Source organism: Boleophthalmus pectinirostris, unplaced genomic scaffold, assembly GCF_026225935.1.
Source record: "Boleophthalmus pectinirostris isolate CB_2022bp ecotype Guang Dong unplaced genomic scaffold, ASM2622593v1 HiC_scaffold_13, whole genome shotgun sequence".
In the NCBI taxonomy this organism is placed as follows: domain Eukaryota; kingdom Metazoa; phylum Chordata; class Actinopteri; order Gobiiformes; family Gobiidae; genus Boleophthalmus; species Boleophthalmus pectinirostris.
Genome location: NW_026571036.1, coordinates 15,103,952 through 15,130,273, shown reverse-complemented (window position 1 = coordinate 15,130,273; position 26,322 = coordinate 15,103,952). Strand labels below are relative to the sequence as shown.

General features: G+C 37.7%; 2 protein-coding genes across 3 annotated transcripts; both read right to left on the bottom strand.

Moving 5' to 3' along the window:
• Positions 1-15: 15 nt before the first annotated feature.
• Positions 16-6,995, bottom strand: mapre3b (microtubule-associated protein, RP/EB family, member 3b). 2 transcript variants are annotated; one of them, XM_055149408.1, is made up of 8 exons: positions 6,902-6,995; positions 4,898-4,962; positions 4,419-4,546; positions 4,192-4,337; positions 3,475-3,631; positions 2,540-2,667; positions 2,021-2,173; positions 16-1,681 (listed from the first exon to the last, which is right to left on the bottom strand). In XM_055149408.1, exons 3-8 carry the CDS (start codon positions 4,537-4,539, stop codon positions 1,616-1,618), a joined length of 771 nt encoding a protein of 256 aa, XP_055005383.1. In that variant the 5' UTR covers positions 4,540-4,546; positions 4,898-4,962; positions 6,902-6,995; the 3' UTR covers positions 16-1,615. The 2 variants fall into 2 exon arrangements, with proteins under 2 accessions (XP_055005383.1, XP_055005384.1); XM_055149409.1 differs by having other exon boundaries at positions 4,898-5,226; positions 6,902-6,960.
• A 638-nt stretch (positions 6,996-7,633) lies between these two features.
• LOC110168592 (dihydropyrimidinase-related protein 5-like) lies at positions 7,634-25,395 on the bottom strand. The gene is made up of 14 exons (XM_055149407.1): positions 25,325-25,395; positions 17,233-17,347; positions 16,907-17,056; positions 12,749-12,907; positions 11,759-11,938; positions 11,615-11,683; positions 11,507-11,551; positions 11,360-11,435; positions 11,126-11,282; positions 10,912-11,053; positions 10,698-10,840; positions 10,411-10,618; positions 9,383-9,554; positions 7,634-9,190 (listed from the first exon to the last, which is right to left on the bottom strand). The coding sequence occupies exons 2-14, from the start codon at positions 17,341-17,343 to the stop codon at positions 9,105-9,107; spliced, it is 1,698 nt and encodes a 565-aa protein (XP_055005382.1). The 5' UTR covers positions 17,344-17,347; positions 25,325-25,395; the 3' UTR covers positions 7,634-9,104.
• Between the last annotated feature and the right edge of the window lie 927 nt (positions 25,396-26,322).

Below are 26,322 nucleotides of genomic sequence, written 5' to 3'. Positions count from 1 at the left end.
ACATAAGAGGAAATATTAGTTTTCCTGAACCTCAGAGCTTTATTTCATTCCATGATGCAGGTTTAACATGAGGCTGCCAAAACAACAAACTGGGAGAGGGCACAATATTCTCTCAAACCAGTATCAAGCTTAGCCCAGCTGTCAATGTGCTGTTGAAACGCTATGCAAAACATGATGATAAGTAAATAAATACAGTAAAACAAAAGAGATAGCAGCTAAAATGTTTAACACAGTCAAACATTAGTATCTAGTAGTGTCTGTACAGTTTTTGTTCATTTACAACAATTGTTTAAGCCTGATTCTTTTGTGCTAAATAAGTTTTCAGTGAAACCTGCAACTTGGCCTTTGAGCAAATCAATGCAAATACAAAACAGACCTTTAAAACAAATCTATAAAATATAAAATTGCATCTTCCTGTATCATTCTGGCTGCAGCCAGCAACTGCATCTTGGCATTTTGGATCTTTTCAAACAATTTTGCTACATTTAGTGCAAGACGTTCAAATTGCCCAAATCCAAAACCACATTATTCTCTGAAAGTGTGTAGAGCAGATCAAAAAAAAAAAAACATAAATAAATAAACATAAATACATCATGCTGTTTCATAATCAAGCAATCTTAACCATTTAAGAGCGATCCTCGGATAAGACGAGTTGATGAAGAAGTACATACAAGTAGTGTTCACCTCAGAATGATGACTTCTTATGCACAAGCTCTTCAAAGTCTGTGATATGTTTGTGGCTTTGATGAAAACGTGTCTATGAAATATGCTGAAAATATATATGCACATTTGTAGTCCTCCTTAAAGGGACAGTTCTATTTTTTAGGTCAGATACATTTCAATGTCTTACCCACAGTAACAGATATTATCACAGGCTTAGTTTGGGGAAGCAGACAGATAGAAACTGATGAATCAATATCGATATAGTCCTAAAATACAATGTAACTTATATTTTACATTATGCCAAGTATTTAAACAAGCTATAACTTTGACAATGCATCTTCCCTGTTGCATATCAGACAAAATATTGTGCTATTTGGAAGATATCAGCAAATGAAAAAACAAATTATACTTTTTGGATATCAATAGATGGCGCGACTTCATTGTCTAGATTTTTCAATCTTTACTCCTGTTTGCTTCTCCTAACTTGGCAACATCTGTCAACTGAAGGTTCCCAGTTCAGTATCACAGCATATTGTCCATTTAAGCATTTGTATATGAGCAGGACTCCCTTTAAGAATATCCATAAATTTGCAGTGAAAACCCAGATGTTTTGTGAAGAAAGTGCCCGTTGTATCTCTTCAGACAGACAGCATGGTTGGCTCCAGGCCACATGTGCAGGATTCCTATTAATCTCAATGCTATTAACCATAAATCAGCCACTAGCAGTACAGCTGTCTACTCTGGCAACGTGTTAGAGTATAAGTCAAGTTAAGCCAAAGCTGGGCCTTTGTACACGCAGGCCTGGTGTAGTGTCCTTTGTAGAGAGGTGGTTCAAACCAGGTCATGTTTGGGGAGAGAAATGAGTAGTGTAAAAACTAAAGCAAATGGGAGGGACATATGTAAGTAACAAGGCGAATGAAGAGGTGGTGGGGTGGTGAAGGAAAAAGGGAGTCTAGTATTCTTCCTGGTCTCGAGCGCCTTCATTGATATCTTCATCTTCTGGTGGTGCAAAGCCCTCCTGCATCAAACAAGCAAAGGTTACATTTGATGTTCTATTTGATTTGTTAAGCATTATAATCTGACCATTTTTTCAGTATTAACACATAGAACAAGACAAGCATACAATAGTCAGATTGATTTTGTTTTATATAAGCCAATACGCATTACTTATCTATGGGGTTTGGGGGCCCTCTAGTGGTATGTTAAAAATATAATATAAAGTGACCATGAGAGAAATGATCTGTTGTTAAATATATTATTTATTTCAGTGACATCTGCAGTCCTTTACTGTTGCATCAGACCATATTTGTAATACTATCTGTGTCTGTGCTATTAGTGAAAGTGTGATCACATTTACCTCTGTAGCGTAGAGTATGTCTATGATTTTAGTGAGGATGGGGTTGTTCTCGTTTTCATGTTCTTGGCAGATGACTTCGATGTCTCTCAGCTTTCCAAAATAGAAGTCTCTCTCTTTCTCCAGGCCGTCAACAGTGAGCTTCATGTCTAGAAGCTTTGGGAAAAATTATGACACAAACAATTAACTACATATAAAACAACACACTTTCTCTAAAAGTTAATAGTTTGCATTCATGTCAAAGACTGTATAATATGTCTTTTGTTTCAATAAAGATAAGACAGGCTTCAGGCTTTGTCATCCCATGTGTGTGCAATGCTATTTTGAGTGGACTCATAAGCATTTCTCAGAATTAACCAACCAGCACTGGCCTAAATAAAGGTAACGGTTTCGTTTCATCCACTCAGATTTCCCAAGTTCCAGCTGTATCTTTCAATGCAAACATACTACTGCTAGAGAGCTATACTTCACACACACTCTCTGTAGATGTATCCCTTAAGTATAATGGCAGCAGCCCCGTACCTGCTGGTTGAGCTCCACCAGCTCAGCGTCTCCTCCGTTGCGTGTGACTGGGGGCCTACGCGCTGTGGCTATCTGCCTCTGGGGAGGAGGGACACACTTGGGGCCTGTGGGAGATGTTCTCATTGGTCCTAAACACACAAATACACACAAGTTAGAAGTGGATTCACAAGCAAATGCAGTCACATGCAACAAGCGCCTTACAAAGTTATTCTATGCTCCTGATTTTAGTGGTATCAGTATGCTTCATGCTGGATTGTTAAACCAACTAGGAACATAGTTAAATGTTTCAATTCAGACTTTAACTGCACATGGAGAGAAAGAGTTGGGTGAGAGTAAATATGTTTGAATTTCTTCTCACTCAACATTTTTGGTTTGTTTGTCGAAACATTTGCTTGCAATGATATTTTTTATATTTAAATTATATATCTTTGTTATATTAATGGTATTATGAGCATGTCTAAGAAATTTAATATGACAATGTACATCATGCATGAGCTCAAAGTATATTTAAAACTAAACATTGTAGCTGCTTGAGAAAATACTCAAAATGTCTCATTAAATTAGACGAGGATACAACGTTTTGTAACACATCAACACAGGTACTTCAGCTGTAAAATGTCTTATAAGTATTATGTATTATGTATGTAGTATTATTATATTAAGTATTATGTGTTATGTCACAAAAAAAATCTATCATATGCCATCCATATGATGATGCTCACAGCACACAGACATGCTGCTGACAGTGTTACCTGGACGAGATGGTCTTTTGGGTTTGTGATGAGTGACACCTGGTTAGAGTGGGACGGGGCATGAACATGAGCAACACAAAGACATGCCCCGACTGTCCATCACTACAAAAACTACTTTATTTTAGGGACTAGTATGCGGAGCTCTCTGACTTAAGTTAATCCCGTTGTAGAGACAGTGCTTACCTGGGTTGGGCAGCGGCGATGCCTCCAAGCCCTGACGAGATAGAACAGGGTCGTACTCTTTCCCATCGTAGTTTGCATCGAAAAATCTCTTAAACCATTGAAGAAACTCAAAGTTGTCTTGAAATTTTCCTTTTACCAGTCTCTCCACAGGAATGATCTGAAAGACATAAAACACAACACGGTTAATAATCAACAAACAAAGGCACAACATTTAATACTTTGCAGCTGATGTCATCAACATGCCCTGGGGGTGTGATGCTAACTGTAGGCTCTGCTCCGTCTGAGGCTTTGTTAGACTTTAATCTGATCTTTATTTCAACACAATCTGATCAGAAAGAGCTGATTTAGCTGGAACTACGGCAAGTGAGCTCATTTGTGCACTTAAACAAGTCTCTCAGTTCCTCACAGTTTTTCACTTAGTCACTCTCACCTTTCTATTGAAAATCAAACACCTAAACGGGGCTGTGAATGCTTGTATTGATCACAGGCTGAAAATGTGTTGTTTAGAGCCATTTTGTATTTTTCAGATGATCTAAAAACTTTTTTTAGCTCTGTTAGCTATGTGTATTGTGTCACCATGGCAACCGATGAAGCATGATGTCAATGTAAGTATGAATTGGCAGGTTTATTTTTGGCGTGCAAGCTTAATTAGAAAAGATACCAACTACAAGCACCTAAAACTACTATTCTACTATTTAACAATTTAAAAACCCTCACCTTGTCAACGTTCATTCTTTTGAAGGCAGCCTGTAAAACCTTGAAGTTATGGATATATTCATGTTCCAGTTTAGAGTTAAACTTAACTTTCTTCAACAGTATGCACCCAGGAAAAAGCATGTCCATAAACTGGCAATAGGCGGCACCTGTTGGATACCACGATTACAGAATAAATGTACTTTATGAATAATGATTGATAACACCTAGAGCTGGACAGGGAGCCTCACCGGAACATAGCTGCTCGATCTTGGTGTATGTGAGCTGTAGTGAGTCGTTTACCCAGGCCAACATGTCATGGCGACTCAGGTTGTCTACGTTCATAGATGTGGAGTAAACATTCACCGCCATCCTCGAGCTTTCAGACACACAAAAACAAATTTAAAAACAGCAAATAAAAAGGTAATGCTTGTAGATTTTCAATTCTACACATGGAAAATATCACATTCAAAGGGTTGGCCATACATTAATTATTAACACTCCATTAACCATTCTGTTTCATGGATGCAACCCTATCATAAGTAGTAGTTTTCAGATTTTAGAATGATGCCATCTGCATAAGGGGGGTCATAAGACAATTTTCCTTACAGAAAGTCTAAAAGTTGAATCTATTCCATATTAGTGAAAAGGCCCTTGGACATAATTACCTCTTAAATATTATAGGTCTGTAGGTATTGTGTACATAGGAAATACACAATATCACACTCACCTGCACTTGGTTAAAGTAAGAGAAAACTTTATGATCAGGTTTGTTCTGAGCCACTTTCAAGAAACCTATGGCAAAGGAAATACATGAATTACATCTACTGAAGAACATTTTGAATCTTTACTAATGAAAACATGTGCAATAATATGTGCAATAACTCTTTTTACGTCTGTCTCAAAGCAAAAACATAAAGGGCTATAATTTGAATATCTCATGATTATTAAGTGAAAGAAATGCTCTCCTGAAAGTGGCCCCACAGATGAAGCCCAGTCGGACAGTAGTTCACTGGCTCAATAATCTGCCTCCGATAATCCTCTTCCAGCTTCAACACGCTGTAAGTCATCACAGCTCATGTCAGCAGCCAAAGTCCCCCAAACAGTATCCAATAAAGCAGAAATCACAGCTACCATTCATCACAATGACACCAATGGTTTAAAGTCCAAGTCTAGAGTATTTCCTGAGAAAAGAGTCTCCAACATAAACAGTGACAGGATGTCATGCGCAGCTATCACTTCCTGTCTCCAGAGAGTCTATTTTATATAGTATTAATGGTAACCATTTAAAGTCACACTATGCAACCTTTTAACCATAGGAGACTAAAATCTGTTTGTTGTTTCTTTTCACTTTTTTTCTTTTCACCGAAAACATATAAAACATGCTCAACATAAAAATGTTCCTTTGGCTTTACCCTCCCACATTATGGCTAACATTTGAGCTAGCTTTCTAGTTCCATGAAATCATGTAAGACTTGCTACATCCAGACAGTTATATACTGTACCTTTAATAAACAATGACTAAATGCATTTATTTATATATTTTTTTTATATTTTATAAACCAAAATAAACTGAACCCAATTCAAACTTATTGTTAATCAATTATATTTTCAGACCTGTATGCATTGTGCATTCATTTTAAAATTGCATTTAATAAAAATAATGTTATTTTGTATTAATGTATTATTGGTTCACATTATTGAATATTGCTATATAATTACTCTCTTAAGTAATAACTGATGTGCTTTGATGATGATGATGACGATGATGATTAATGTTTTCACAGTATTAATCACTTAAAAGGCAGTAGTAATGATGACTGTAGAGACACACCCCTTTTCTAACTCTAGGGCGAGTATCACACATGACTGAGCTCAGTTATAAAAAGCATTAGTCTTATTGTGCTTTTTAAGGGTTTTGGCAAATTATGTTTTGCTATGAACCAAAACTGTTCTTGATCTCTTGACCGTGTGTAAGTTGAGAAATTGTCTTGTTAAAGCAGATCTAACCCTATTGTTTCTTTAGGCACATTACAAATATTAATAAAATGCAATGCCCCTGAACTAAATTAATATCTTGCAGCTTAAAAAATGTAAACAAAAACATATTTTACAGCATTTTGGGGATTTCTAAAATAAAACAAGCAGAAACTCGAAAATTATGAGAATGAAAATTTCAGCAATAATATACAACAGAAATACCACAATGTTCTGATCGGTGGTCACTAGATCCAGAATAATGACACTATAGCGGTCCAAAGTAAGAGTAAAAGTGTGTTGTGCTGCTGCGATCCTGTGCAGTGTGTACCTTGCTCTGGGCCCACAGTGATTTCCCCTCAGCCCAGTGCCACTCTGTTACGGTCGCTCCGTGGATTCACTATTGTATCGCTAGCTGCTGGCTAATTGCTAACGCTGCCTCATGGATTTTTCTATAGATATGCTTCATGTGCGTGCTCTGAAATTGTGTATACACATTCAACTGTTATCTACATATTCCAAGCAAATAACAATAGAGCGTAGTATCAGGTGAAATAATAGTATAAGCTGGAGTTACCCCCTCTGCAGGCCTTTCTGTTAAAACACAGGCACAGGAGAAAGAATGACAGCGCTGTCTGCCCTCGCCGGGGTGCTATTTAAGTATTTCTTTCAGACATAAAATTACACTATGAACATAAAACAATATATAAACAGTAAAAGAAGACATTTTAAGTGACGCAGATTTGATAGTACTCACTGGAGTCTGACCACAGTCTTCCTCACACGGCGGTCCCGTTGTTCAGATGATGGCTTTTCTGTTGCTATAACCCGACTCTTACCTCAGCAAGTTGCGCCACACAGCTCCCACCTAAGCCGCCCCTACTGCGCATGCGCAACGCAGTTTCATGGTTTTGCTTGACTTTCTGAGCAACTGACAACCCACAAACAGCCATGTTGGGGAAAATGTCCGGTTCTGATGGCGAGCCATGTTTGGCCATTAACGTTAAATTTACAACCAAAAGTTGTTATTTATAGTTTATTTTACAGCTTTTTATGTTTTTGTGTATTGTTTTTGACCATTTTGTTGAACTTAATTTATTTGTTTAAGGCTTATTTGGCTTGTGGCCACGCTTCTTTGTTTTATATGAATTTAATTATAAAGCAGCATAGTCTATGGCTTGATAATGGAGCATATCTCTCTTATTGGTGGCTCATCGTGGCCAAATATGATTTCTATTTGGATTATTGTATACTCTTTAAGTGTATTTTAATAATTATTCTGACTCAAATATTTTTTGCCATTATAAATAATATGAACTTGATAAAACTATTTGAAATGTGTAATCATTCTCAAATTAAAGCTATTGTATTAGTAAATTAATTGTATGTTTATAGCAAAAACACTATTATAGGTTATAGGTTTGATACAGTTTAATTGTGGTAAGAAACAAGCAGCCACATACAGAGTCAACAGTTTTACTGTCCACCACAAGAATCTACAAACACACAGCCACTGAGAAGTTAATGCCTTCAAAACAACAAATTCATCCACAATAAAATAATGTCAGGTTTATAGTAAAAAACAGCACCATTTTTGATCAGAGAGATGACGCTTCTTGACGGTATGTGGTGCTTCTCATGCACAGCGTTAATGTGGCACAGGTGAGTCATGTTGGCACGTTCTTTTAACTAAAATACAGAGATCCTAAATATACACAGACAAATGATGTGATCACGCATAAATGTAATACTGTTAGGTAAAAAGGACAGTATCAGGAGGTGAGAGAAGCAGTCTTCGCCTGTGCAGCTCAATCTTCCTGCCTGTGGAGACTTGATCAGTAAATCCCTTATTATTTTCCGAATAGAAGAGTTGTTTTTATAAATCCATTTGGTGCTACTGTAGGTGCTGCATATTGCACATATTTATGACTAAATACATGATAATACATATTCCAGTAGTCCACAATCTATTGCTACAGACAATATCAATCAAAATATTTTTATTTAATATATTTCTATTGTCAGACCCTTAACTACTAACCTGTGCATAATGATATGTTAAACATGTTAGCAGCATCCAAATGAATACACACAAGCTTTTAACTTTAGCACCTTCCATAATATTCTGAATAAGAAGGCACTATGTCCACCAAGTTATATTTTTTTGGATATAATATGTAGTAGTACAAACAAGTTGTCCTCATGACCTTTCCTGTTTTACACAGAGTCTGAATAGAGCCGAGCAACATGCAGTCCACAAGACAGAATTTGTTACAACTGTACCAGTTTCCATCTTTGCTTCAACATCGGGGAGGTCAAGATGCTTTCAAAAAGCCTATGCAGCATGATATAAATGTCTTCATTGTCAAGCAGCGAATGTGTAAGCCTTGCAGGGGTCAAGTCTAACTTAAAAAGAGCACAAATGTGTCTTTGAAGCAGTTGGATTTCATCACCACACGGCAGAGATCATTCGATGGAAATAAAAACACTGTCAGACCGGCCCATAGTGCAGCGGGAAGCCAAGCACAGTGGGAGGTTTAGTCACAAACATAATTCACAAAATCTTCATACAAGTCTACAGCTGTTATGCCTACTGTGTTCTGTATGATTTATACGTGAAAGACTAAAAGATAGATCAGTGGTTCCAGGGTTATTACTCACTTAAATAATCCAGTCAACATTTGATTTTAAACCACTAAAAACTGTACTGGTTTCTTAAATATTAATCTATACTTAATTTCCTGATATGATGACTTTAGCAAAGCTCCAAAACTAGTCATTTTAGTTAAGACGTTAAGTTAAGGTATGTAAACTTTGAATAGTCCAATTACATCGTTAATCTTGCATGTAATATATTATTCCCATAGCTCTATTCTTGTGTAAATCAGTGCAGTTTTCCTGGTTGTTCAAAAATAAAAATAAAGAAAACGAGGCTCGGAGTTGCAGATTTCCACGATGTATTACCAAATGCCACTGGAGCGACCACCAGGAGGGGCCAGGATCCGAGCAGAGGATCTCTTGGGGATATGGTCATCAACTTGAGATCCTGAGTGATATAAAAAACAAAAATATACACGATAGACAAAATTTTTCCACATACTCAAAACCATTAACTTTTTTGTAACCACTTGCAGACATAGGTATCATAATATGAACATATTCTGAGTTGTTTACTCTCTTTTCTGCCACTGGTCATAATGCAATGTTTAATCAAAATATTGAAAACATGAAATCCTACCTGAGAGACTAAAGGAGGACTCATGGAGATCTCGGACACCCTGATGCGCTCGTGCACCTTTGGGAGTTTCACCGTCAATAGGGCCCAGACCAAGTTCCTTTTTCATCGTGACTGTAATTTTAGCAACGTCACCGGAGTATGGATCCCTTTCCACTCCTTTATAGACCTGAGTCTGCAAAAATGAAGGCATCAGAGTAAGAAGATTGAGTACATGTATGAAAAACCACAGTTTATGTACTGAAGACAGGGTCACCACCTCAAACTGTAGTAACAGAGGGATATGTTGTTGAATGTGATGGGACATGGAGGGATGGACTAAATTTAAGCACATAGATAATACTAATGGATACAATAATACCATATGATTTTCAGTGTCATCACTGGCTGGACAGCAATAGGTGCCAACATATTAAAACTCTGAAAGCCAATACACCAATTCTTTGTCACCAATAAAAAAAGTGGGATGAGGGACAAGAGCCTAAATGATAGCACAACCAAAAGAGGAACAGGTGGTCGCTTTAACTGAAAAACTACAAGCAAACTTTAAAAACAATTATAGGCTATTCAAAACTAGATCTTAAATGTAACAACTAAACTCCTAAATGGTTTTTCGAAGCCTTAAACAGGAATCTTAAGTGGTGCAGTTGACAAAGTAAAAATAGAGAGAGTGGTACAACACAATGTACTAATTAGTGTTGAAAGGGAAATGTAGCAGGAGGCGGAGGAGGGTTTGGTAGCAACAAGGAAATGAGCTTCTAAGCTCTAAGTGAAAGCGAGCCAATATTAGGGTTTTTTTGTCTGCCAAATTAGGGGCAAAGGTCATTCGAACAGTGCTCTCAACATTGTATTAGTAACAGTTTGCATATCATATATTTATATTATTATTCTATTAGGTATTATTAGGCTATTAGATACTGGTGTCATATGTGCAATACAGTCTTATTTTGCAAATTGCGACAGTTTCCCTCTACAGGATTTTATTTAGTAAAGCAAACAAAACACAAGTAAAAAGACATGATTTGATTAACCTTTTCTCTCTGCACCATCTTCTTGTAGAGGTAGTCAGGGAAAATACGCTGAGGATAGTATTTCCCAGATCCTTCAGCGCACATGAATACACCATTCTCACAAACCAAACGCCCCCTACTGATGGTGACCAGAGGCACACCATGGCACCTCTGACCCTCGTAAAGGTTAAAGTCTCCACCCTGCACTTGGGAGCTCACAGAGATAGTCCTGTGAAGACACAAAGTTATTAAAAGTAAACATAATAATATATTTTGATGTTGCAGACTTTATGGTAATAATTTCTCACCTTGTTGCATCTGGATCCCAAACAACCACATCAGCATCAGCGCCAGGGATAATGCGCCCTTTACGTGGGTACAAGTTGTAAATTTTGGCAGCATTGGCGCTTGTAACAGCCACAAAGCGGTTTTCATCCATTTTTCCTGTTACCTAGATGATAATTTCCACATTAAATACTATCTATATAATATAAATGCTACTATAAACGCATGTTTACTTACCACTCCCCTCTCCCAGATGACACTCATTCTGTCCTGGACTCCAGTTACTCCATGAGGGATCTTAGTGAAGTCTTCTTTTCCAAGAGCCCTCTGCTTTACATTAAATGGACGATGTTCTGAAGCCACAACACTCAGGGTATCACTGTAAAAAAAAAAAAAAAGGAAATGTCAAAATAAAATTACACCTGCAGATTTGGGGCATTTGAGTACATACTTTCCCAGCAGGCCCATGAGGTAGCCGGGTGTGTTGGGTTCGATGCGGAGAGGAGGTACCAGGACATGGGCTGCAGAGTGGGCCCAGTCTTGGTGGTAGTACTGCATCCCGCTAAGTACTGCATGAGCTACTGTGGTCTCTGCATGGACCACTTTACCTGAAATCACAAATACAAGACACAGTCACCACATATGCCAACATCCACAATACTTACAGACTGAAGAGATATATTACCTTGCATCTTAGCAGCAGCAATCATGTCTCCAGCAGATGTACTTGACACATTTATCAGGTAGATTGGGCAGCGAGCCTGGACAACAATGTACTATGTTGATTAGCGTATCTCAAACAGAATCATAAAATACTGTTGTAATGACATACCCGATTTGCAATGGTGATAGCTCTATGGGTGGCTTCTGACTCCAACTGTAAGAAAAGTAAACTGTAAGAATTGATTTGACCCTTTTATACTTTTATCTACATCATTACCTCCTCTGGACGACTGATCTCAATCCCCTCTGGTCCAGTGATGCCCAACTCCAGAGCTTCCTTGGCACCCTAACATACATATTATGAAAATGATTAAAAGTGTTTAATTTAATGCACAAAGCCAATTAGTTATTAGTGACGTACCTCTGCCACCAGCTCTCCGTTTTCGGCGTGGACACGAGCGATGGCCCCGATGTCCTTACAGGTCTGCAGAGTCTGGTAAAGCTCAGAGTCCCTCAGCATCATCATGTCTTTGTATGCCATGTACATCTGAAAGGAGTTCACCCCATGCTCCCGTGCCAGGGCCTCCATCTCGTTACGAACCTAACAAGAGATAGGTAAGATGAGATTCGCGATGCTATCTGAATTATTATATTATTCTGTGTGCCTGTATCAGTCAAAATTAAGTGTTTATTATCATTATTATATGTAATCAATAATAATTATGCGAAAAAGTACAAATGTTCAATATTGTAACAAGTTGAGGGTTTTAAGAAAAAAAATCATAACACATGCCAACAATAATTTGCCATAATCAAGTAGTGTAGACAGTGTGTAGTGTAGTGAAAAGGTGTTAAAGCTGAAGGCAACACTGAAATGAGGTCAAAGCTCATTCACCTTCTTTTAGCTCAGAAACAGCATCTGTCCATGCTTGGAAGATACAATACTACCAAACAAAAAAGAAGACATATATCATAATAATTTGTAAATGTAATTATTCAAATTATGCATCACTGTACTAAGTGTACGTTTTGTTAATTTCTCTTTATTAGAAGGCAGTCAGAATTTTTTTTTATCATATTAATTTCATATTGAAGTGAATACACTGAAACAGATCCCTTCAGACGGCATGCTACTACACTGTTTCCCCCTACTATAATCGGATATGGCACATAGTAGTAGCCAGCCGGTGATGCGGAGCAGACTTTTGAGCCAAAGGCTGAATGAATCATATCGTCTGCATAATGTGCCCACTGAGCATGTGTGTTAACCCAGATCTACAAAGGTTTAATCTAGGTCACTTCACATTTCACCTATATTTTGAAATGTGTCTGCAAGCTTTATTTTAAAAAAGTGTGATTACAAGGTAAAGTGTTTAATGGTTGTATTTAAGTTCCAGTTTCTCAGTTTTACCTTGGGTCCCCACCACGTCACCCCAACATGCAGACTGTAGTCACAGCAAGTCTTTGCATCAGCCAGCTCCTTGCACTTCTCAAAAGCATCCACCAGAGAGCAGTGCTGTTCGGGCAGCACCAAAGCCATGACCATAGTGGTGCCGCCCATCAGAGCTGCCTGGGGGAGAGGAACAGGAGATGGAAATTTAGGGGTAAGACAATGGAGCACAGAGAGGGGAAAATAATTAGGAAGGAGACAATAACAGTGCTGTGTGCGAGTCCCTGACAAAAAAGCCTTATGAAGTGCCACTGTTTGTCTAAAATGAACTAGTGTGAATCTTCATGGCATAGAAATCAAACATGTAGGCTAGAGATATGTTGAGAAATGCGTCACATTTTATAGTTTTTTTGTTTTGTTTTGTTTTGTTTTTAATTATATGTCTACAGCCAATCATCTCTCTTTTAAAAGTTAAAACTTCAGAGAAAAAAAAAGGGTATTTTATGATAAACAGCAGTGATCAAGATCTTCATTTTTCAGGAACTCAATAATGAAATGAAATGACATGAAAGCTATTTTATTTTGCTTTAAAAAAAAAAAAAAAAAAGATAGATCAATATGAGCCATAACCTAGCGCTAATGTAGTCCTCTGTAGTATATCAATGTTTCAGCATACACCAAAATACAGTAGTTCATCACTTGTATTTGGATTGCTTCACTGTATACTTTTAACTACAAATATTAAAATTGTTAGGATACATAAGATGAGAAAACAAGGGTGGTGTAGTAATAGGAACGGTCGGCCTATTTTCTAATTTCTGTCGAATGAATGAAAAATGCACCTTTGCGTCGCCATGACAACAGAATCTGCTCTGTCACTGCCTAGTACATGTCCCCACCCTTCAGCTTTATCTACTGTATTTAACACAGATCAAGCTGAGATAACAAGTTCTCGAGAAAATATAAAGAGTGACACAGGATATGAAAACATCTTTTTAAAATAGGAGTAGACATATGTTGTGATGGACGATGATAAAAGGTTGTCAATCAATCACCTAAGAACATACCACGTTGCCATGGGGACCGCATCATCTGCAAAGTCAGGCTTGCAAATGGCTTCATATGTTGTGCATGTAGACAGACAGTATGCAGTCTCGTCAGTGTGGGGGTGTGTGAGACAGTGTGACAGACTCAGAGATGACAGAGGACACTGGGATCGCAGCAAGGGACTGTGGGATTTACTGTGTCAGAGCATGACCTTAATTAAGATTTAGTGACTGTGGTGTGAAATGGTAATGGAGTAGTCTACTTGGAAATGCCCTGAAAATAAATCTTTAGTTACTTTTACATTTATTAGAACAGTTTAATGAATTTGTAGTTTTAGACTGGACATTGTAGCCAAATGTGAAGAATTGTTTCCTAATGCAGAAAAATGTCCTAGTAACAGACTGTTAGAATATGATTAAAAAATGATGAAAAAAGGGCAAATTCTGTCACTGTCAAAAGCCTTGATAACACAGAGGGGTTTACTAGGAATGGCACATTATGTAAAATCTGTATCAAATGAATATGTAGCCAAAATCAGTTGGCTAACCAAAATGGAATAGCTTTACCAAATCAGTTTTTAGAAGTGTAATGTCTGTAGTCAGGCTGCATAAATTCAGTCCTTTCATTATCTCTAAGCACTGCAGCAAATGTTGCTGTACACATAAAGACCAAACACTGGGTTACTCTGTTAAAGAGCCCAGTCTCCTGCTGTGAACATAATCCAGAGGAAAGGGGATCAAAGTGAGAGAGACAGAAGGAGGCCACAATATTTAGAACAAGTGCAGGAAAAATGGTTGTCATAACTAGAGCAATCTTCATATGTTCATACAGATAAATATAGTACCCAACAGTAGAGGCCTAATACAGTAGTATGTAGAAGGACACATTTCCACATGATCTGATCTGTATGTGTATTAAAAGTGAAGGAAGTGTATCCCATTTAACAACTTGGTATTAGCACCATTTCTAAACCATTACAAAAGAGTCCATAATACTAAGAAATATATTTACTTGTCACTACACAATATTGGGGAGATCAGGTAGAGGAATTAGAGGCTCTACTAAATTATTTTGTGAGTATTTCATTCTGTTTATAACATCATGTCTTTTACTGAGAATATCAAAACAGCTCAAGTTCCAAAGCAAAACACTTTTCATTTCCAGTTTTCTTAACACACTCACTGGCCAATTCATAAAACGAGTGTGTGGCAGGGAGCCGCCAGGTTTAGAATAATGAGCCGTGCCGGAGGATGCAGACAGAGGGAAATAGTTGGGGGGTTCTGATGTTTCCGTGGTAACACTGTAACCATAGAGACGACACAATTCCACACGCGCTCTAAAGTTGTGCCTGATTACCACATAAACTGGCTATTCTGAATGCCTATGTCTGCACACTTTTCAATGGGGCTGCTTGAGCTGTGTATTTATGATTGGAGAGGAATGCTAAATTTCTGTGGGAGATCTTGCTGCTACACTGGACCGGTTGCCATGGCTGCGGGGTCTTTCTGATTTTGTGGGGGGTGATGGTTGCTCTGAGTTGGGATGACAGGGAGCAGGGGTGGACTGGCATATGACCCCCCCTCCCCACAGACACACACACAAATCAACCCACTTCAGCTGGCATTCCTCTGGACTAGAGCCTGTCTCTAAAGCCCCTGCTGCAGCTAAAGCTCTGCCATCACACTGACAACAGATTCTCCAGGAAATTCACTTCAGGAACAAACTCAAAATAATCTCTTTTTCTTAAATAAATAAAGAAAAATATACAGAAATAGAACTGAAAAAATATACGGTAGGCTATGTTTTAATTTTGTACTTGAATAAATATAAATACAATCCTGATGTTATACATTTTGAGAGCTTGTCCTCATTAAAACGATACAACTTTTGCCTTAAATGGTTCATCATTATGACAACGGTCCTAATAATTCACAAATCTGAAACCTATTAGTAGTTTTTAGATCCTAAAATGTGATGATGGGGGGCAAGAGACAGTATTTCTATTGATAACATTGTGCTTTGCCTTTAAATATCCAAAATATAAATTCATAAATGTGAAACCTTATCATTTTTATTAATGATTAGACCCCAAAACTCAACAAAAATCTGCATTCTAACTACATTAGCTTAAACTGGCCCCCATCTGTATTAAATATTATAGGCCTAAAAAATTGTATTATGTCATTTGAAACCCAGAAATGGATAAGCCACTGTAAAATATATCAGTACTATTCCAAAGGCGTTGATTAATAGAAAGTGGTTGAATAAGACAGGTGAATTTTTTTTTTTCAAATGTGAATGGATAATGGAATGTAATGAGAAACTTAAAAGCTTGTGGAGTTATTAAGGCATTAGTCATGGATTGAGGCATTTCATTTAAATTTTTATGTTAATCCAGACTTATCTCCAACAAATGCTTTCTCTTGTCTTGTAACTTACACCCATAGAAAAAGAGAAAGCTATATCCTCATAGGGTTACATTCTGCCGATGGGACAATGACTTCGTTCATTAAAATTTTAAATCTTTTAATTAGTAAATCTTCCATCAGGCTCAGTCTCTGGGGACAGCAGAAAACATGCAGGGTATTCACAGGAAAAGCAGGAACAGTTGTGGGAGAAGGGCGTGTCTTTGCTCTGTTTGGTGACAGCTGTTTCGGGACTTCCTACAGCACTATACACATGTGGTCATTACTGTCCTTTAAACTCTCCAAGCACACCTGTCAGTGCTCATACTTCCACAAATACTGTAGGCAATTATCTAATTACGTAACAAGTGCACTAATCTGCTATTGTGAGCACAGCTGTCAAGTGAACACAGCTGTCATATGAAAATTGCAACTATAGACAGGTAGCTGAACCCCATGAATGTGAGAATAATCAGTGTCTTTTTGTACATATATTGAGAGTACAGTATCATTATCGTGGACTGCCATATCAATATATCACCAAGAGTATTTTTTGTTATCTTGTTACATATTCATATTCATTCATAATCACTGTTTTGATTATTAAAATAGATGTATTTCATATAAATTTGCACAAGTAATGGAAAAGAAATATTGTTGCTAAAATGTATTGGTCAGAGAATCATACAAGCTGCTCTGGAGTAGTGGTTAAACTCAGTGCAAGTACCTTGGTGCCACTGTAGAAGTCCTCCTGGATGGTGGCGTTCATAAAGGTCTGCTCCAAGTGAACACTGGTGTCTATGCCTCCAGGAAGCACCAGCTTCCCAGTGGCATCAATGACTTTAGCCCCTCCAGGGATCATCAGCTCCTTACCAACCTGATCAGGGACACAACACACATTTGGATGGAAGGGTTGTAATATGCAAAAAAAATTATAATATGCAGTTTCAACTTTCAAGACGACATAGACATATTATTATTATTATAAGAATATAAAATGTTTCATAAATCACCAAACAAGTTTATAAAACTGAGTTAAACTAGTTCTTGTACCTGCTGGATGATTCCATTCTCGATGTAGACATCTGCCTCATGGGTGAAGTCATCATTGACCACCTTTCCTCCTTTGATGAGAATTCGCATGGACCCTGCGTTGGCCGACATTGTCCTGCAAAAAAATAAAATAAAAAATAGGACTAAACCAGGAGCTGGATATCTGGACTTATACTATACCTGGACCTGATCAGATTAACAGGATTAAAACAGGACTAAACACATGTATACAATGTCTGTGAATATGAGATTTATTGAAAGAATCTACTATTTGCACATCCAACATTTAAAGTCAGTGTTGAAATCTGCCTCATAGATCTGCTTCCTGATGCTGCAGTGTCTAACAAACAGCTTAAGTCAGTCACTTGATGAAAGCAAACTGAACAACACTGGGACACCTTTGAAAAAGTGTCTAGAGATTGTTCACAGCTACTCTAATACCCCACACATAAATACAGTCTTTGTTCTGTCTTCCTTCACTTCCCTAATCACACTGTCTTATGCAAAGTCACGATCGTCTCAGCTTTTAATTCAATGCTGATTCATGTATTACAGTTCATGACACTTTTTTCCCGAGAGACTTCACCTTTCCGGGCTCTGAGCTTTCAGAGTTTTATCTTACTCCATAAAATATTCAAAGGACCAAGCAGAGGATTTATAATTTACATTCTGCATGATCTGAAATGTGACTCAGAGAGAAGAGACTGAGAAAGAGCAAAAGTCGAAACAATAGTCAGAAGAAGTATGTGTAGTTTGTCAGAAGATCATTGTTAGATGGAACTGCACTGAAGTTAAGCTACTAGACCAAGTGAGATGTGGAGAAAGAATGAAATGCATGTTTCAAACTTTCTTTAGAAATTAAAATGCCTGGATCTCAAGAAATACAATAGAGAACAGTATAATGCCATGCAAAGCCATTATATTTGCATTGAGACACGTAGGTGTTGGACCCTCCAACAGAAAAGTGAAATAGTGCACCTTTACATCAGCTGGCTAGCTAGCTTTAGTGTTCTTTAAAGTTGCTCTGCAGTTTGTATTCTGCATGGATGGATGGCTGTGTGCAATGTGGTCCAGGACACAATGGACCTCAGTCAAACAAAACAGACAGAAGGATGGAGGAGAATAGAGAGAAGAGAGAGACAGAGAGAGAGTGGAGAGAAGGAGGGATGAAAGGGAGGAGTGTTATGCAAGTGTTGTTGTTATAGATAGCAAAATGTTAAAAAAAAAAAAAAAAAGAAAGAAAAAAAAAGCTAAATAAATTATCATTATACACCAGAAACAGTATAATAATACGGTATGTACTCGTTGTGCCATCAGAATTTAAGCAGTATTTATGTTGTAGCTGGTTTATCAATAACTCACTTGTTTTACGTTCATTGATATCATATAACAGACATTATAGCAGAGTATGCTAATTAATAAGTAAAATATTAAATAATGGTAATAATGTAGTATTAACAGTAGTAGTAGTAGCAGTAGCAGTAGTAGTGGTGGCAGGATTACAAGTTCTAGCAGCAGTAGCAGCAGTATTGGGGTTGTGATAAGTATCAATACCCAACTATTAATCAAAACTAGTATCAAAACTGGTATTGATATCAAAATTGAGTTTGAAATTAAATAAGTGTGACACACTACTAGTAAATAATTTTTACTAAAACTGTAACTATTAAAAATCTATTAAACCAAAAACATGTACCAATGATAGAGGTGTAAGTAAATTCAGGTCATCGTATATTGAGTGTGCGATGAAGCTGTATGGTAAGCAGGGAGGAGGGGGTCAATGCAGAAAGCAGCCCCACAGGCTTTATACAGAGTGGGATAAAAGAGCTGTTACCGTGGAGATGAGCGGGGCAGCCTATACTTAACACACAGAGGAGACTGCACATACCCAGATGGCAAACTGAACTTGAGCAGAAATAAGGATAGAGATGCACAACCAATGACAAGAAAGCATATTTAATAACTACTTTTTAATGAACTGTCTGGATCAATTGTAGCTGCAATAGCATGGAAATAAATGACTATGAGAAACCACCAAACAGAGGTCTGCACTAACTTATAATTAAAGATTTAAGCTTAAGCTGATCTTAGTTTCCATTTACTCTGCAAGGTCCAAACCCACACAGCTGACCAGTGAGAGAGAGTGGGAACAGGAATGCTGACTCAACAGGCAAATGGACACAGCATTATTTATTAGTAATCATTGAAAATAATTACCTTTTGAATATTCATGCAAGATTTTTACATTGATGGAACAAATACACATACTGAAATGTTAATTTTAGTAAAAGTTATGGAGTAAATAATATACAAGTGCTGCTGCTAAATGTGCACTTAGTAAGTATAAAGTAAAGTATAGTAGATAAAGTAAAATACAAAACTTGATTTTAAATTGCAATCCACATATTCTCAAAGCTGGCCAATCAGAATGCAGTCAAATGTTTGTAGGCATAGAAACAAGCACGGACAGTGATGAGACAACTGTGGATTAGGACAACTGGGACTTGGAACTCAGTAATGTCTAGGAGAGAAAATGTAATGAAGTGCAGTTACTGACTTAAAATGATTTGAGTGAATGAGTATTTGTAATCAGTTACTTTCCAACCAAGGACCTGTATGACTGACATATTCCTTTAGTGCCAAAGTGGTGTTGTGATAAGAATATTTAATCAGTGACAATGTGGTGAAAATATTGACAGCAGAATGGATGTGGTTTCAGAGAGACAGCAGTTTGAAGTGACAACACTGAAGCTTGTTTCTGTCTGAGAGGATGAGAAGCAGCCTGTGAACATGTGACAGATGTGTTGATGTGGTGTGAGTGACAAGACAAGAGTGAAGACTGTCTTTAAAGATCAGCTCGAAGGTGTCCACTTTGTTATTATAAATTAATGCCATATAGTACCACTGTTACCTTACTAGTACTTACCAACAATAGTTTATTTATCACCACCACTATTACCTCAAAGCAAGAAGGTCCCTATTCCCAGACCATTTCAGGAAAATTGTAAAATAAATGATTACATGGACACATTTAGGCCTGTCATAATAATTACTATATTGACTTCAATATGAAAGCTGGAACAATAGTCACACACCAGTAAGGTAGAAGTGGATTAGTGTCTTGCCCAACAACACAACATCAATATGCACCTGTGGAAGCTGGGATTGAACCACCAATCTGTAGTTCGATAGATGTACCAACTTTGCTAGTGCCAGGAACGGATGCCAACCAGCAAACTTTGGAAAGAAGAAGGCAAAAAAATGCCCAACTGACCCACGGATCATATGTGTCTTGGTGCTCATGATTTACACAGCCCAGATGTCTGATTTTCGCCAAAAACTAAAACTCTCGACTGCCTAAAATATTCCCTGAAGATTAAAAAAACTCCAAAGACACAAAGTAAAAAATGTATATCTATTCTTGACACGTCAATAAAGTGTGTCCTGATTCTGCTGTGTCACCGACACACACGGACCAGCTGCCTCTGAACACTTGGTATACATCAGTCCAGTGTTATTTGAAATGATCTCATATGAACATGTGCCATGGACACACCGAGTCCACAGTGTTTAGTCAGGTCTATGAATAATGAATGAGAATCAGCAGCAGCGGCAGGGGGTCACAGCACAATGCCCTTAGCCATAGTAAGAATAGTGTCTGTTACTGCAGCTCTCTACATCAGCACTTTCAGGACCACAGATCTAACAGTGCACAGTCAGTCTATTCCTCTCAGTGAAGCGTCACATACACAGTCACTGTCACTGTAAGGGTACTACACTTAAATGCATTAGCCTTTGTAACTTTTTGGTTGGGGATCCATCACCTGCTTGTTTCTATGGATATGTCACTGCTCTACCTGGAATGTTCGGCAGTATGACATTACACAGCTCTATCAAACAATTACTAAATTACAAGTGGTTTTATAGCTCAAAAATACCTAAAAAGTCAGGCATTCTGACTGTGAGTGGCATTGCCTCTCCACAGATCTGACCTGCAGCTTGGTCTGGTTTGGTCTCCACGATGATAGAAAGGTTTAATGCCATACTGTGAAACATTCCAGACAAAGCAATAACATCTCCACAGAGAAAAGCATTTGACAGACCCTCCACTAGAAAAGTTACACAATGCACTTTTAAGCTGTAGTTAGGAAGGAAATAAAGTAAGACACTAACATCATATCAGCAAACTTATCACGTATCCATGGAATCGAGCTGGATGTGGACTCTCTCACTAAAAAGTTACATAGTACACACATAGTTATTGAATAAATGAAAGGTATTTGTTGAGAATATCAAGTATATAGTAACTTTATGTCAAAAAGCTGCAAGACTAGGTGAAGAGTTTTGAAAAAGAGCATAGACTTTATCTTTCAAACAAGGGTATAAGGTGGAAATTCTGTGTAGTCTCCTTATTCATTCACTTATTTTGTGACTCTTGAACCCCAATCAAGACAAGCATATTTTAGCTCATTTCAGGAATGCTAAATACTAAAATACAATGTAACTGTGTATTGTTATTGTTGAGTTAATGTTGTCATATTGTTTTAATGTCCTTACCTTAAATAACAACATTAACAGGAGCATATGTTGGAAACAACCAAAACAATAAACCCTGCAGCCAGACATGAACAAAAGTGCGATGTATTTTTAGATCAAGGCGACACATTTAGAAACAATCTGAAAATCCCGGGATGTGTTTGGGCCTAACATGTGCTCCGTCAAATGTGAGAGCTGATGCAGAGCTGAGCGGACAGCTGCTGACTCCTGCCCTGGTCCACACGCCCACGCACACACACACACACACACACCACACGTACACACACACAGTCACATGGAGGTACCGTCACGCTCACAAGGGAGGGTTTAAAATGTCAAAAGCAACACGCTCTGACCATCCAACTGTGATGGAGAGTCGTGTAAAGACAAACAGCGATGAGGAGATAGACTGGAGGAGCACGGATGATTGGACCATTAGTGAATAGATTATTACAATAAGGAGACACTTTGGGTGTTGGCATGGTTGAATTTCATATATTCAGCACAAAATATTTACAGTTTCTAGTGTGGTTCTACTCTAGTTCTGATACAGGTCAACACAAATCAAAAACTATTCAGAAAAGGTACATTTTCCAGTACTGATACATGTTCTAAAGAGTTACAAAACTAGTATTAGTAGCCTTAATTTGTATCTGTTTTGTATCTGGGCTAACTCAACTGAAGCCATAAAAGAAAATGTTACATGTATACTTCTTGACACTAAGTTAAATAACATCTTAAGTGTTTTTTCCTTTGAATATTTTCTAACTGACACAATGGAAATCCTACAAGCCTTATTAATTTGAACTGTCTGTAAAGTAAAGACTGGACTGACCACAGACCACAGTAGTTTGAAACAGTGATGGTAGAAGAAATAGTACATGTGGTACAATCAGGGTAGTAGATGAGGGGGACAAAGGGGTCTGCAGGATTTTAGGGACCCAGAATAAGACCCAGAATTAGGTTAGAGGCTTCTAGCCCCGGGCCCCCAAATTTCTGTCGACGGGTCTGGGTACAATAGGGGAAGAGGAGGAGAAGTGTAGCTAGTATTGCAGTAGTAATAAAAGCTGTGATGTCTTTGATGGATGAAGTAGATCTATAGCAGTATTTAGTAGTAGTGGTAGTAGTAGTGATAGTAGTAGCAGTAGTAATAATGAAAGTAAGGTCTTAAATATAGTGTGCAAGAATGGTTTGCTAAGTAGGTAACATGATTATTTATTTACAGAGACTTGTTTACAACTTATCTGAATCGTCCATCTTAATTTAGCACATAAAAAAGATTGAAGAAGCCTGTTGAATGAAATAAATTATTAATGGCATCCTGATGTTCACTGATGCAAGATATAGAGAAGACAACAGAGCTAAGTAGTAATAGAACAGTAAAGATTATAGGGAAGACCAACTACAACATGGACTCTGTAATTGGCTCTGTAACATGTTAGCTACAAGTAGGCCTGTCACAATAATTACTATAAACTTATCATTCAATACATGATAGGTGGGATTATAATTTTTGCAGTCAATATTTATTGGGTTTATTATTTTGTACTACTGGGAAAGTTTTTGATTATTTTTCTATACTACAATGAGATTTGAGCACCAGAAAGTTGAATTGTGAACTTCTATGACTCATTATAGATAATATCTAATTACCTAAGCGTTATATTCTGTTATATATTTATTGCAGCTCATGTTTTAACAATATTGTACATTTAGAATTAGGGATGTAACAATACCCAAAATATCGTGATATCGTATTGTCAAAGTTCTTACAATAATATCATGGACCATCACAGTATATCGAATTACAAGCATCTTTGCTTAACTTAAGAGTTATGGTACAGCAATAGCTTGAAAAAAGACAGAGGGAACTACATAGACCATAATCCTTTTCTTCATTTCTGTGTAGACTACAAGAAGAACAGTTCTAAGAACTTTTAAGGCTTAGTTCTTTGGATTGAGTCTTGTCAAGGGCATTTTAAGAGGAAAAAGTAGCATATTAACAGTTTTGTTTGCCTCCACCAAAATATAGCAATAAATATCATACCATGAAATATATATCGTGAAAATATCATACCGAGAGATTTGGATATTGTTACATTCCTAATTGTGAGTCTCCCACCATATTATGAGCTTTTCCATGATATCGCAATAAATATCGTACCATGAGGTTCATACTGTGATGATATCGTATCATGACACTTGGATATTGTTACACCTTATTTAGAATACCTTTTAGGGGATAATTCTGGTTTATGGTTTGGTTTCAGTATTATTGTTAATAGTCTATATTTACTTCAGCAATATAGCGCACACAAAATGAGTTATTGTGACAGCCCTAGTTAAAAGTAAGTCTGTCTGAGTCTGTTTTTCTTTTGTACATTTCATCTTGTACGATGTTACAGAGGAAATGACCACACCTGCGCCAAAATCATTGTGTGAATGACAATTACAGACTAATTACCTTCCAGACACTTGTTGAGTATGCCTATGTTAACATGTACATGACCAAGCAGAAACAGGCTCAGGGACATCGATCATTTTGCAGGAAAAGTACACAGTGTAATAGATAGGACATTACATGCGGTGATGCTGAGAGGGGTGTGGCAGCATCAGTGCACATGTAGCCAGGCAGACAGCGAAGGTCCAACCAGATAAAACTATCTCATTATGTAAGTGATGCAACCGGTGGCAACTGAAGGGGGTTAATGATATGTTATCTTTTACAATTAGTCTCTTTAATTTTGATGACAACGTATAATTAAAAAATCAGTAAAATGTCTTGGCAAGGTTTTTACTCAGACGTGGGAATGCGTAATCATGGCAAACTGAATGTAATGTATTCAAATCGATGTGCTGCATTAAAGACCCTTTAACCCCCATCATGAATCACTAAACAGCTGCCGAATCACTGAAGAAAAAAATGTTAATATGTCTAAATCATCAAACAGGAGCTGTGCGTAAAGTCCGCATCGCGAAATATGATGGACAGTTATTTACAACGTGGGTGCACCGTGTTCTGGACAGAAAACCCGACTGTATGTATTACTTATCGCATCACTGGCCCTAACCTGGTCTTATAGGAAGTAATAGCACCACAATAGAATTACACAATGCCCAACAATTGCACTTGCTGTGTATGGCAAAGATGGTGCACAAAAAGGAGTCAAATCTCTATAAGCTTTTCGACGTCGAGTGCAAAAAGATGCCAGTTTTCACCTGTCCCTTCAATACTCCCAGTCGATATTATATTATTTAATCATATTTGGCCATATTGTAGTTGTCCCTCATAAATAACAGTCAGATGTCGAATATGGCGAAAATTATAACATAATTACGCGAGTGTAGTCGTTTTATCTCTTTGCCATTGTGTTCAAATTGGTGACATTTTGACACAAGCAGAGAATGAATGGAACAAAACGTGTAAAATGAAATAATCTGCAAGATTATTGAATGCACCTTTAAATCATCAAACATCAGCGCAATTTCAACTCTCTGCATTTCGTAAGATATGAAAAAAAATCGTAATTCATCGGTATGTTGTCAAATTTCTTACCCGTTTTATCCAGATATCCAGATCCCCTCCGCTGCAAAAGCCTCTACACAGACTCGAGGACAGCTGCCACCAAGAGCCGCAGATGCTTTTGCCCGACAGCCAATCATACAACGAGGAAAACTGAGAAACTGAGAGGGCAGCCAATGGGAGGCGAGATGTGTCCTCCTCGTTTGGGGGAGACAGGGGCGTGTCTCCTCCTNTTTGGAGCTTTGGTGGTTTAAATGACAATTTCAGTCACTGTAGTACTGCAGTACCTTACTGCGTCCGTATTACTGCAATATTTTACTGCGTCTGTATCACTGCCTATGGGACTGGTGGTCAGTGTTGTGGTGAGGCCAATATTGAACAAAGACTTGTTTTAAACAGGTGCTGCTAACAGATGATAAACAACAATAAGAGCTTTCCAGTGTTAAAGTGTTGAAAATCACATTCTATTGTGTAAATAAATGAATGTTTTCACTGTGGTATCAGGATCCATATCGAGTATTGAGTATCGAGTCTCTTCCTTAGTATCCAAATGGAGTTTGAAATATCAGCAGTGGTCCTGTGTGGGAGCAGCAGGCTGCAGGCGAGATGGAGCACAATATGACCAGTCATGTGGTAGTCTACCTCTTTCATAACAGAAGCTTCACAGCGCTGGTGGAAACATGCCTCCCAGCTCTGCAGTTTGAACACAACTGATCACACCTCTGTCTCTCACCCGTTATGGAGAGCAAATATTTAGATTTCAATATTAAAGAATAGACTCGATACTCAATACTGATTCTAATACCACAATAATAAGTCAATAGACAATAAGATTTGATTTTGAACATTTAAGCGTAGTACTTCCTTTTCTATTCCATGTGTGTTATATGTGTGTAATGGTCAGTGGTGCAGTAGGTTCATGTTGGTCCATGTGTGTGTACTAGTCTATGTGCTCTGACACTTGTTCTGATGCAGATCAACATCATTCTAAAACTATTCAGAAAAGGTTCATTTGTGTCCTGTGAATGTGA

Excerpts from the sequence above, each read along its gene's own strand:
- LOC110168592 (XM_055149407.1), bottom strand. The coding sequence starts at position 17,343 with ATGTCGGCCAACGCAGGGTCCATGCGAATTCTCATCAAAGGAGGAAAG. Across the intron at positions 10,619-10,697 it reads TGGGATCCAGATGCAACAAG|GACTATCTCTGTGAGCTCCC; the intron begins GTGAGAAATTAT and ends GTGTCTTCACAG. Across the intron at positions 9,555-10,410 it reads AGATGGTGCAGAGAGAAAAG|ACTCAGGTCTATAAAGGAGT; the intron begins GTTAATCAAATC and ends TCATTTTTGCAG.
- mapre3b (XM_055149408.1), bottom strand. The coding sequence starts at position 4,539 with ATGGCGGTGAATGTTTACTCCACATCTATGAACGTAGACAACCTGAGT. Across the intron at positions 3,632-4,191 it reads AAAGAATGAACGTTGACAAG|ATCATTCCTGTGGAGAGACT; the intron begins GTGAGGGTTTTT and ends TATGTCTTTCAG. Across the intron at positions 2,668-3,474 it reads ATCGCCGCTGCCCAACCCAG|GACCAATGAGAACATCTCCC; the intron begins GTAAGCACTGTC and ends TTGTGTGTTTAG.